Below are 13,920 nucleotides of genomic sequence, written 5' to 3' on the forward strand. Positions count from 1 at the left end.
TTTGTCGTCCCGTGCTGCCTTTAGGCACATCTTAGTCTTCAAAGGGACGTCATTGCTCCTCAGTGTTTTGGAGATGGCCATGACAGCTTACTTGCCCAAAGCAATACATCTCTTGATCTCCTGACTGCTAATACCAAGGGTGTTGATTGTGGATCTAATTAAGATGAAATCATTGACAACTTCAATGTTTTCTCCATCTCTCATGGTGTCCCCCATTGACACAGTGAAAAGGACTTTTGTTTTCTTCATGTTGAAATGTAATCTATAGTGAAGGCTGTAGTCTTTGATCCTATGCAGCAAGCGATTTGGGTCCTACCAACAGACTTGCTTCAATTAACAAATGCAGCCTTGGATGCACTCACCAGTCTATGCCAGGAAATTTGTAGGACAGTTGTTTTGTCAATGAATTGGAAAAGGTCCATATATATTCCCAGTTCCAAGAAAGGTGATCCAACTGAATGTGGAAATTAGCAAACTATATCATTGGTACCACATGCAAGCAAAATACTGCTGTAGATCATTCAAAAATGGCTGAAACAGTACAGATAAAAGGAACTGCCAAAAGTTCAAGCAGGATTTAGAAGAGGCTGTGACACCAGGGATATCATTGCTAATGTCAGATGGATCCTGGCTGAAAGTAAGGAATAACAGAAGAATGTCTATTTGTGCTTTATTTACTATACAAATGCATTTAACAGTGTGGATCATGACAAGTTGTGCTAACATTGAGAAGAATGGGAATCCCAGAGTGCTTGATTGTGTTCATGAGGAACTATGAAGCTATTGTGTGAATGGAGCGGGGAGCACTGCATGGTTTGGAATTGGGAAGGGAGTGCTGGACAATGAATAAAGATGACAGAAGAAGAATTGACACCTTTGAGCTGTGGTGTTGGAGAAGACCACTGAACATCCCATGGATGACCAAGAGAATGAACAAATATGTCTTAGAGAGGGTGCAACCAGAGTGCTCTTTTGGAGGCAGAAGGATGAGGCTTTGCCTCACATACTTTTGATATGTTGCTAGGAGGTGCTTTCTTTGAAGGAGGATATTATGTTGGGAAGAGTGGAGGGTTGGAGAAGGAGAGGACCGGGTGGATTGCTGCAATGGGCTCTTGTGTGTCAGGAAGTATGAGGATGGGAGAGGATATAAGTCAGGGTTCAGATCTTTTATTCATAGGATTGCTAAGAGTCATGTTTGACTTAACAGCACCTAACAACAACACTACCACTTTCTGCAAGAAAATTCCGTGTCCCCTGCATAATTCAGGGTTTTGATGAGTGAGTCTTGCTCTAATCCTCATGCCACACTCTTCTTCATAGACTCCAACTTCAAAAAATTATTTGCTCAGTATACCAATTGAATAGGTTTGGAGAACGAATGTATTCCTGACACACACCTTTCCTGATTTTAAAGCATGCCTTGTTTCCTTGCTCGGTTTGGACAACAGTTTCTTGTTCTAGGTACAGATTTTGCATGAGCACAATCAAGTGTTTTGAGATTTCTTTCAAAGTTAGTCGTAGTTTACTGTGATCCACACAGGCAAATGCCTTTTCATAATCAATAAAATACTGACATTCTTCTAGTATTCTCTGCTTTCAACCAGGATTCCTCTTTCATCCACTTCTGTGGACTTATTTTAATTTTCTTCAGCCTCAATCTGAACTTGCACATAAGTGATTGATGATCTCTGTCAGCTGATATTGAGTTGCTCTATTTATTTCTTCCACAATTGTAGTCAATCTGATTCCTGGGCATTCCCTTAGGTGAGGTCCACGTGTAAGTAAAGTCACCATCTGTTTTATTTTTTAAAGGTATTTGCGATGAATAAATCACTGAATGTATAAAATTTAATCATTCTATTTTTGGCCTCATTTTGGTCACCAAGTTCATATTTTCCAACTACCATTTCTTCTTCATTGCTTTCAATATTTGCATTCTAGTCACCAATTATCTAAACCACTCTGAACAACAGAGGAACACAGAGTTGAACATAGTAGAATACAAATCGTATGATTTGAGATTCTATATCGCAACTAAGATTCAAGAATTTATCACTAACCAAACTTTGGTCTGGAATAAAAGAATAACTATCTCTGTTGTATGAAAAAATGTAAAATTTCCCTTATTCTTCCAGATATATAAGTGTATCAGTTTGGATTTTCACCCACCACAACAAATAGCAATAAATTATGCATTGATATAAAAAATTAATATTTTAAATGTTTCTGAGAAAAATGTCATTGTTTTACATTCTCAAAAATTTTCATGTAGGGCTTAATAGAATGCAGATGGACTTTCTATTTCTGTATTTAATCTCTTGCTATCTGGTGTGTTGGGTGAAAATCCAAACTTGTACAGGTATAGAGCTGAAAGAAGAAAGAAAACATTTTTCCAGATAACTAAGAAGGGTTTCCCTTTAGTGCCAGGCTAAAATTTGATCTTAAAATTGCACTTGAACATCGAGAAATTAAAACAGAGGGGCAAAATGGCAAAGTGAAGAAGTTGAACAGAAAATTTCATAGGGTAGTTTTAGAAGGCAAACCAAAATATTATAACGAAATATGCAAAGAGCTGAACTTAGAAAATCAGAAGGGAAGAACTTACTCAGTATTCCACAAGCTGAAAGAACTGAAAAACAAACTCAAGCCTCTAGTTGCAATATTGAAGGATGCTATTGGCAAAATTTTGCCCATTACAGGAAGCTTCAAAATAAGATGGAGAGAATACAAAGAGTCAATGTGCTAGGAAGAATTGACTGACACAAAATCAGTTTAAGAGGCAAACTATAATTAGAATTAGGTGAAGCTTGTGTTGTTGTTGTTGTTGTTATGTGCCATCGAGTTGTTTGCAACTCAAAGCGACCCTATGTACTACAGCCCTAAATCCTGTTCTATCCTGTGCCAATCGCATTGCCTCTGACACACCCATCCTGATTACCCCAGTCATTGAATCAATCCACCTCATAGAGGGTCTTTCCTTCTTGAGCCGTCCCTCCACTCTCCCAAGCATGATGTGCCTCTCCAAGGATGGATCCCTCCTTACAATATGCCTAAAGTATGTCAGACAAAGTCCCAGAATCCTTGCCTCAAAGGAGTAGCCTGGTTTAACCCTCTCCAGGATGAATCTGTTTGTTTCCTTGGCAGTCCAGGGTATATTTAATACTCTTCTCCAGAACCACAGCTCAAAGGCATCAATTCTCCTTCTATCCTCCTTAGTTATTATCCAACTCTCTGATGCATAACAAGTGATTGCAAAGACCATAGCCTGTATCAGATGCACCTTATTCTCCAGAGTGACACCATTGCTCTCCAGTACCCTGGAGAGGTCCCTAACAGCCAACTTTCCCATTGCAGTGGGAAGATACTAATTTCCAAATGGACTGGAAGGGATTAATATTTGTTTTCATTACCAAAAAATGTGATCCAACAGAACATGGACATTTTTGTACAATATTATAAATATTACATCCAAATGAAATCTTACTGAAAATCATCCAAAAATAGCTGGAGTAGTACATCAACAGAGAATTTTTAGAAATTCAGGCTGAGTTTAAAGCAAGCATAGCACCAGGACTATTATTGCTGATGTCAGCTGGATCTTGGCTGAAGGCAAAGAATACCAGGAGAAGGTTTATTTGTATTTTATTGACCACGCAAATGACTGTGTGGATCATAACAAATTTTGCCTAACATTGAAAAGAATGGGGATTTCAGAACACTTAATTGTGCTCATGAGAAACCTTTATTTAGACCATGAAGCTGTTGTCTGAACAAAGCAAGGGAATACTGTATGATTTAAAATCAAGAAAGGTATGCATCAGGACTCCATCCTTTTTCTATACTTATTCAATCAATATGCCAAGCAAATAATTTGAGAGGCTGGACTTTATGAAGAAGAATGTGGCATCAGGATCAGGGTAAGCTGCATCAACAACTTGCTTTATATATAATGTAGATAACACAACCTTGCTTGCCGAAAATAAAGAGGACCTGAAACACTTTTAGCATAAAATCAAAGAGTATAGCCATCAATATGGATTTTATCTCAGAATAAAAAAGATGAAATTACTCACCACTGTGTCAATAGGCAACATCATGATAGATGGAGAGAAGATTAAAGTTGCCAACGATTTCACCTTGCTTGAATCCACAATCAACACCCTTGGCACCAACAGTTAGGAATTCAAAAGACATAGTACATTCAGTAAATCTGCCATCAAGGATCTCTCTAAGGTGTTAAGATGCAATGATGTCATTGAAAAGACTAAGGTGCATCAGATTCAATTCATGTTCTTTTCATTATTTGTTATGCTCTGAAAGTTGGATGACAAATAAGGATGACAGAAAAAAAAAGATGTATTTGAATTGTGATGTTGGAGAAAAGTATCCCATGGATTTTCAAGAGAACAAACAAGTATGTCTTGGGTAAAGTACAACTAGAGTGTTCTTTGGAAAAGAGGATGACGAAGCTTTGCCTTAAGTATTTTGGGCATATTGTTAGGAGGAACATAAATGTTTTAGAAAGGTCAGCAGAAGAGATGAAAACCCTCAACAAGGTAGATTGCCACAGAGACCATAACAACCAAGTCTATTGGAAATGATGAGGATGGCACAGCATAGGGCAAGGCTGAGATCCATTGTTCCTGGGGTCGCTGCGAGCCATAGTAACTTAGAGCACCTAGCAACAAGAGTGATTTAAAAAATAAAATAGTAAATAATTTATTGTCCACCATTTTGTTTTGAAATGTGTGGATTTTGATATCCCTAATTAACTTGATGACAGGTTTTTTACCTCATTAATTGTTCAGAGTATAGAGGGTTCTTGATAACAAAATTTTGGCAAATCAATGCATCATTTTATTCACTATGTTATGGCTCCTAATCTAAAGTTTTAGTACAATAGTCACCGTTTAGCACAGGTCAAAGCTTGCTGCATAATTACAACGAGATTTTAAGAACTGTCCATCACTCCTGCCGCCCACCCCCATGTCATCCCATTGGAGTTAACTGTATCATTCAGTATGGGAGATACAGCCTAGCTTATAGAGGCTCTGGCCATGTTAGATATCACAATGTTCCCACTTCCCTTACTCTTAACCAGGCTTTGATGACACTGCAAAAGCCACAACATTGTGGGGAAAGGTGAAGATTTACCTCTAGACAGACCCGAGACTTAGCCATTCTCCCTGAGTGTTCTGAGTGCCATAAGGCTAGCTAGAAAGCTCTGAAGGGGTAGCATGGATTAATAGAACATGGTCAGTTTGGAGTGAGGCCAGTTTCTACCTTCCACCTGTGTTATTATTGTAGGCAAGCCTCTCTCTGCTTGATTGCTGTTCACTGGTTTGTAAAGTAAGGAGGTAGTCCCCTCCCATGCTATGATGAGTGGTCTGATGAGGTGTAGGAAATGAACTTGTCAGCATCACACAGACCAGGAAGAAAGACCTGATGACCTATTTGTGAAGGCCAGCTGGTGAAACCCTTGTGGATCACAGGAGAACAGCCTCAGCTTTGAGCAGCCTATCAAGAGAGCTCAATTGCTGGGGAGGATTTTCTATTTGGGAAACAGAGGATCACTGGGGGCAGGGGAGACTGAGATGGATTGTCATTACTCCTTCCAATTTTGCTTGTGTCACAGCTGGATTATGACTTCAAGCTTTAACCTAGTTTGGGTTTCTTTTGGTTTTTAATGCTGGTATTCTTACGTACAGTACAGGACCAGTATAGTTTACCTCAGCAGATCATCCATGTGACATCTTAGCAAGGGATAAAATTCAATCATTAATAAACCCTTCAGAGTTATAGGCAATTTCTAAACATGGCATAGTAATGTATAATGAGTTTATTGTGATTATTAAAAACTATGCTAGTGAATAAATACTTTAAACGTTTTCAGTTTTGACTTTGATTTCTGGAAATGGTGTAAGATATAATTCACTTGTGAAAATTCTTCAAAGCCCTTAATAATCTGTGGGTGTCTCTGGTGATGTAGTCTGTAGAAAACTGCACTGTTAACTAAAGACTGCTGGTTTGATTCCAAGGGAGAAAGATGAGGAGTCTCCTCTCCCACAATTTATAGCCTCTGAAAATCTGTCAGGGGGTCAGCTATGAGTTGGTTCACTAGTTGTTTTCTTTACCCCAGGAGAAAAAAAACCCCAAACCCGACTAAAGCTAGTTTCCAGTGAGCCAATTCCGATGTGTCAGGGTAGAACTGTGCTGTATGGGGTTTTCAATTGTTACTTTCTCATAAATTTATCACCAGGCATTTCTTTCACTGCACTTTTAGGACCTTTAACCTATTGGTTAGCATCCAAACATATGAAGTGTTTGAACCACCCAAGGGCATGACCTCATTAGTGAATGTTGTTATTAACATTATTATACAAGTGGGGAAGATGCAGCATAGAGTTATTAAGTAACTTGCTCAAGATTTCAAAGGTAAAAAGTGGATCCCACTGTCTGCTACTTTGTTGTTATGTGGGGTCAAGTTGCTTATGACTCATAACGACCCTATTTACAACAGCCTAAACCCTCTCTATCCCTTGCCAATCTCACTGTCTCTGACACGCCTATCTCCAGTACCCCAGTGACGGAATCAGTCCATCTTCTTGAGGGTCTTCCTCTCACACTGACAGTGCACTGTCGCCCTGTCCCTCCATCCACCGAAGCATGATGCCCCTCTCTAAGGATTGGTCTTTCCTTGCAACATGTCCAAAGTATGTCGACGAAGCTTCAGAATCCTAGCCTCCAAGGAGCAACCTGGCTTCACCCTCTCCAGGATGAACTTGTTTGTTCTTCTAGCAGTCCATGGTATATTCAATACTCTTCTCCAGCACCAAAGCTCAAAGGCATCAACTCTCCTTCTCTAATGCATAGCAAGTAATGGCAAAGATCATGGCCTGTATCAGGCACACCTTTGTTTCCAGACTGACATCACTAATCCTCAGTACCTTGGAGAGGTCTCCGACAGCAGACTTTCCCAATGCAATTCACCTTTTAATTTCCTGGCTCCTGGTACCAAGAGTGTTGATTGTAAAGCCAAGCAAACTAAAGCTGTCAACAATCTCAATCTCTTCCCCATCTATCACGATGATGCCAATAGGCCCAGTGGTGAGAATCTTTGTTTTCTTGATATTGAGTTTCAATCCATATTGAAGGCTGTAATCCTTGATCTTCTGCTACATTAGCTATTAAAAAAATGTTCCTTCTCCAAAATACCTGTCTCTCTAGCAATAGGATAATTCTACAGTCATGGCAATGAAATAGATTTAGAGAGAGAATTGTATAATCTTCCAGCATGATACTTGCAGTAGTGGTACAATGAATATTCATGATAAAAATATAACCAATCTGTAATTAGTCCTCTTTTCTTACAAACTGTGATTTTACCAGCAGGAAAATGTGCCCAGTTTTCTTTTCTTCTGCTCCTCCCCGCCCCCACCCCTGAATTTTGCATCTCAAACTGAGTGGGAATCTTTCCTCTGTTTAGGAGAGTCGGCCGGGCTGATCACAGTCCCACCCCAGCGGCCGTTAACTGCCAGCTGAGCAGCTGGTCCGAGTGGACAGAGTGCTTTCCATGCCAGAGCCAAAAGGTAAAACATTTATGGTCACCTAGGAATTTCATATTTGGTTTGGGTAGCCATCATTCAAATGGAGATGAGCATTAGCTTTACAAGTCTAGTCAGTCACCCCTCATCTGTCAGTTTCTTTTCCTTGGAGGCTTGCATGTTGCTGTGATGCTTGAACATATGGCACCAATATTCTCTGTACTAACTAGCAGGGCCACCAGAGGTTTCAGTCAAGCTTCTAGATCAGAACATATTAGGAAGAAAAGCCTGGCAATCTACCTCTGAAAATTAGCCAATGTCACCTTACGGATGGTAACAGGACATTAACTGACTCACTTGCATTGACACTTCAATAGGTGAGATCAATTGCTAGAGAAAGACATGGAAACAAATTACCACAAAGTCAGTGGTTTAAGTAATGAAAGTCTGTTCTGCCACAGTCTGGAGGCCCTGAGTCTAAAATCAAGAGGGTGGCAGGGCCATGCTCTCTGTAGAGGCTCTTTGTTGCTTTCTGTTTCTGGTGACCGTGTGGCTTGTGGGCCCTCATCCACTCTCTGTCTCCCTAGTCACATTACTTCTCTCTCTTCTGTAATTGAGCGTGCGTTGTCGGCTACACAGGGAGTACTGGCAGCTTAGTCCATAAGAAGTTATGCTGTTAACGCAGAGGTTGTACCTCTTTGTTGGTTTGAACCCACCAGTGGCTCCAAGGGAGAAAGATGAGTAATCTCCTCCATGCGATTTACAGTTTCAGAAACCCAAAAGAGGGTCAATTATGGGTCAGTTTTGAAGTAATTGCAATGATAGGAAAGAGAGAGAGGAGGCTGTGTACTGGCAATCCTACACATCCTGACCTCGCTTTCTCATGTATTACAGGTTGGCTAGCAGATAACACAGGTGAATAGCTTATAGTTTAAAGCAAACCTGAATTGTTTCCTTGGTGACTTAAAAAGACATCTATCTCTTGAAAGGAATATTTAAAATAATTAAACTCTCTTAATTATTTAAGTGAAAGATGACCCTATGGTTTTGCCCTCTCAAAATTGTCGAAAGAAAGTTGTGCATTTCTGGAAAGAAACATTATCTACCAGCTAGAAAAGAGAATTGTGTCTTAATGATACCAACCACAGGCAACAGCACAGAGAAGTCCCTGAGGGTGTTTCTGTGCAAACCTTTCTGCAAAACAATATCTTCATTATCTGATACAAACTTGGAAAACAGGGAGCCAGTGGGAATGAACCTTATTCCAAGTACAGGAACCACAGGAAGAATGATGTCAGCCTTAATAGCCACCATTCATTAAATGATATCTACATACCAGGAACTACATTAATATTTCAAATGAATTATCTTGTTTGACTTTCATAGTCAACCCTATGTGATAGATATTATCATCTTCCTTTAATAAATGAGAACATGGAGGCTTTGGGGAGTGAAATAACTGCTTTTGTCACTCATTAAGACAATGATAGAACCTAGATTTAAAAATGCTATTAGTCTGACTCCAGGAAACCTATGGGCCTCACCATTTGCTGCTTCCACCTGAGCTGTACTGGACAGTAATGACTGGCATCAATGGTTACCCATCCAATTCTCATTCAATCATAAATTCTTTCTCTGTAGCCCACCATCACGCTATAAGAAGGATGCTCATGACCACTCATTGCCACTAAGTTAGAATCGAATCATAGCTGACCCTCTAGGGGTTTCAGAGATTATAAATCACACAGGAAGAGATGGTCTATCTTTCTCCTGTAGAGCATTAGCTTTGTGAATTTTAGGTGAGTTTGAACTGTCTGCCTTTAGGTTGGCAACACAAATCCTTATCCACTAGACAACCAAAACTCCCTGTGATAATTACAATGATGTTCATAATTATTGTCATTGAGAATTTACATGTATTATCACTAACCTTCACAGTAGCACTCAGATGTATTCTCATTTTGCAGATAGAAAAGGTGAGGGTTAGAAACTTTAAATGATTAATTTAGTCATCTATCGAGTAAGTAACTAATGGAATTCTAACCCAGTTTAAAACAGGAATTATAGTAACATTTAATCCCAATTGTTTATGACGATTACAAAAGATGAGGTATGGGAGATATTTGGTCAACAGGCTGTGATCTTCTCAATTACTTGTTATGCATCTGAGAGCTGGGCAATGAATAAGGATGACAGAAGAATTGATGACTTTGAGCTGTGGTGTTAGAAATGAGTACCGAATATATCCAAAATATGACTTTGAGTCTATCCCACCTGAATTTCAGAACCATCTCAGGAACAGATTTGAGGCCTTGAACACTAATGAGCAAAGACCAGATGAGTTGGGGGTGCGGGGATATCAAGGATATAATCCAGGAAGAGTGCAAACAGTCATTGCAAAGACAGAAGAGGAAGAGAAGACCAAAATGGATGTCAGAAGATACTCTGAAAATTGCACTGGAGCTCAGAGAAGCCAAAGCACAAGAAAGAATTCAAGATACTAAAGAGTTGAATAGAAAATTTCAAAAGGCAGCACTGGTGACAAAGTATACTATTACAATGAAATGTGCAAGGATTTGGAGTCAGAAAATCAAAAGGGCCGAACTCGCTCAGCATTTCTTAAGCTCAAGGAACTGAAGAACAAATTCAAACCTCGAGTTGCTATAATCAAGGATGCTTTAGGGAGAATATTAAATGATCCAGGAAGTATTAAAAGAAGATGGAAGGAATATACTGAGTCATTGTATTGAAAAGAATTGGCAGACACAGAAGAATTTAATGAAACAACATATGAGCAAGAGCCTATGGTGATGAAAGAAGTTCAGGCTGCTTTGAAGGAAATAAATAGCAGAAAATAAGGGCCCAGGAATAGATGGTATACCAATTGATGTATTTCAGCTAACAGATGCTGCCCTGGACGTGCTCACCAAGTTGTGCCAAGAAATCTGGAGAACGACCACTTGGCCAACTGACTGGAAGAGATCTATATTTGTTCCCATCCCAAAGAAGGGTGACCCAACGGAGTGTGGAAACTATAGAACTATATCGTTGATTTCACTTGCAAGCAAGATTCTACTGAAGATTATCCAAAAACTACTGGAACAGCAAGCTCATCAGCAGAGAACTGCCGGAAGTCCAGGCTGGGTTTAGAAGGGGTCGTGGTGGTAGGGATATTGTAGCTAATTTTAGATGGATCTTAGCTGAAAGCAGAGAATACGAGAGGAATGTCTATCTGTGTTTCATTGACTATGCAAAAAGCGTTTGATTGTGTGGGTCATAACAAACTGTGACTGACTCTGAGAAGAATGGGAATCACAGAACACTTGATCGTGCTAATGAGAAACCTATACTTAGACCAAGAGGCAGTCATCAGAACAGAGCAAGGAAACACTGCATGGTTCAAATAGGGAAAGGCGTACGCCAGGGATGTGTCCTGTCTCCATACCGTTTCAACCTGTATAAAGAACAGATTATTCAGAGGCTGGGCTCTATGAGGAGAAATGTGCGGTCAAGATTGGTGGAAGCTCTATCAATAATCTGCATTATGCACAACCCTGCTTGCTGAAACTGAGGAGAACCTGAAGTGCTTGCTGCAGAGGGTCAAGGATTGCAGCTTCCAATAGGGCTTGAGGCTCAATGTCAAGAAGACAAAGATTCTCACCACTGGGCCAATTGGCAGCATCAGGATGGATGGTGAAGAGATTGAGATTGTTCACAGCTTTAGTTTGCTCAGCTCTACAGTCAACAGTCTTGGCACCAGCAGCCAGGAAATTAAAAGGCGCATTGCCATGGGAAAGTCTCCTGTTAGGGACCTCTCCAAAGTACTCAAGAGCAATGGTATCTCTCTGGAGACGAAGGTGCCTTTGCTATCACTTGTTATGCATCAGAGAGTTGGAAAATAACTAAGGAGGATAGGAGGAGAATTGATGCCTTTGTGTTGCTGAAGAAGAGTATTGAGGGTACCATGAATTGCTAGGAAAACAAACAGATTCATCCTGGAAAGGGTTAAACTGGGTGGCTCCTTGGAGGCAAGGGTTCTGAGGCTCCGTCCATATTTTGGACATGTTGTAAGGAGAAACCTGTCCTTGGAGAAGGACATCATGCTTGGGAGGGTGGAGGGACAGCTCAGGAGGGGAAGGCCCTCTATGAGGTGGATTGATTCAGTGACTGGGATAATTGGGATGGGAGTGTCAGAGACTGTGCGATTGGCACAGGACAGAGCAGAGTTTAGGGCTGTTGTACATAGGGTCGCTATGAGTCGCAAGCGACTCGACGGCACATAACAAAAACAACAATTGAATATCTCATCGACTGCCAAAAGAATAACCAGATACATCTTGAAGAAAGTACAGTAAGAGTGGTTCTTGGAGGCAAAGATGGTGAGGCTTTGCCTCATATACTTCGGGCATGTTGCGAGGAAAGGCTATTATTATTCCTTGGAAAGGGACATCATGCTTGCAAAAATGGAGGGTCAACGAAAAAGAGGAAGAACCTAAACAAGATGTATTGACATGGTGACTGAGGCAATGGTCTCAAGTATGTCAGAGATTGTGAGGAAGATACAAGATAGGACAGGGTTCATATCTCTTGTCCAGAGGGTTGCTGAATTGTACTCAATTAAATGGCACCTAACAACAACAAACACTTAAAAAGATGGTAGCTTCCTTCACTGTTAAAATGTTGGTAACAAAAGGCTTGAAAAATCTGATCAACATTTTCAAGAGTGAGAAAGAAAGTTAGCTCTCTGTTGATGCACTAATCACTCATTATTTGGTGCACTGTGGGACAGGAGTGTGGGTAGAATATTAGAAAGCTCTAATAGTCTCCAATAAGTCATTAGTTTTAATCTCTTCCCACAAAGTTTACAAAGTTCTTGCCACTGTTATTAACAGAAAGGCAGGGAAGGTAAAAGGAAAATTTTGAACTTCACCTTTGTTTGCCACCCTGCTCCTTTGCAATTGAGCAATGAAGCAAGCAGAAGAGAAAGTTGTGCTTCTCCACAACTCATCCACTGGAATCATCTGGAAAAGATCGCATGATAGGGTAAGAGTGTGGGATCCACTTCTGCTCAGTGAGCACCAATGATAATCCAGGCATGGGGCCACGTGCTTCTCCACATAGCATCTCATTTCGTTTACAAGACCCTCTGAGATAAATTATTGTTATACATACGATACTTAATAGAGAAGCAACGTTCAACAAGGGCACATGATATATCAATGGTCAGTTGTTAAGCAAATTTGGCATCTGAGATCCTGCATCTGAATGTAAATATAATTGTCATGCCCAAGTACTTTTAACTCTAGCAAAGTTATTGTTATTATTGATTGCCGTCAAGCGTGACTCATAGCGACCCTATGCACAAAAGGCCTGAAACATTTCTATAACTATCAGCATTTATCAAATTTCATAGAATTTCTAGAGGCATGTTGTTTAGGAAGTGAATGCCACTTGTAACAAAGAGATTAAAGAAAAACTGTAACTATTATGATTATAAAGTTTTCTACATCAACTAATTCATTTCACAGATTTACTGGGACACAAAGCAATGAAGTGCTGTTGGATGTCACATACCAGTTTGTTCAAATTGATTCTCACTCAGAATGATCCCTGTTGCAAGAGGAGAATTGTACTCCACAGGCTCCCAAGGGATGATTTTTGGGACAGTCTATGTGCTATGCATCCGAGAGTTGGATAGTGAATAGGGTTGATAGAAAGAGAATTGATGCCTTTGAGCTGTGGTGTTGGAGAAGAGTGTTGAATATACCATAGACTGCTAGGAGAACAAACAGGTTTGTCTTGGAGAAGGTGAAGCCAGAGTGCTCCTTGGAGTCAAGGATTCTGAAGCTTCATCTGACATACTTTGGGCATGTTGCAAGGAGGGACTGGTCCTTGGAGAGGGACATCATGTTTGGCAGAGTGGAGGGGCGGCACAGGAGAAGAAGACCTTCAATGAGATGGATCGATTCTGATAGTGGAGTGGTGAGAATAAGTGCGTTTGGGATGGCTAGGTTGGCACAGGATACAACAGTGTTTAGAGCTCTTATACATAGGTTCGCTGTGAGTCACAAACGACTCGATGGCACATAACAACAACATATCCAGATCAACACTCTTGGCACCAGCAGTTAGGAAATCAAAAGACGAATTGCACTGGGAAAATCTGCTGTCAGGGACCTCTCCAGAGTGCTGAAGAGCAATGATGTCAGTCTACAGACTAAGGTGAGCCTAATCCAGAACATGGTCTTTGCAATTATGCATCAGAGAGCTGGACAATGACTAAGGATGACAGAAGAAGAATTGATGCCTTTGAGTTGTGGTGCTGGAGAAGAGTCTTGATCATACCATGGACAGCCGGGAAAACAAATAGATCTGT

At 40.4% G+C, this 13,920-nt stretch overlaps 1 protein-coding gene across 1 annotated transcript in view; it reads left to right on the top strand.

The window, feature by feature from the left end:
* The window catches only part of C8A (complement component 8, alpha polypeptide), a 104,350-nt gene that overhangs the window by 27,114 nt on the left and 63,316 nt on the right, over nt 1–13,920 (top strand). The window contains exon 2 of the mRNA XM_006879827.1: nt 7,487–7,589. Within this exon, the coding sequence (XP_006879889.1) occupies nt 7,487–7,589 (103 nt within the window). The remainder of the gene's footprint in view (nt 1–7,486; nt 7,590–13,920) is intronic.

This window comes from Elephantulus edwardii, unplaced genomic scaffold (assembly GCF_000299155.1).
Source record: "Elephantulus edwardii isolate Elephantulus edwardi_28Jun2011 unplaced genomic scaffold, EleEdw1.0 scaffold00005, whole genome shotgun sequence".
Taxonomy (NCBI): Eukaryota; Metazoa; Chordata; class Mammalia; order Macroscelidea; family Macroscelididae; genus Elephantulus; species Elephantulus edwardii.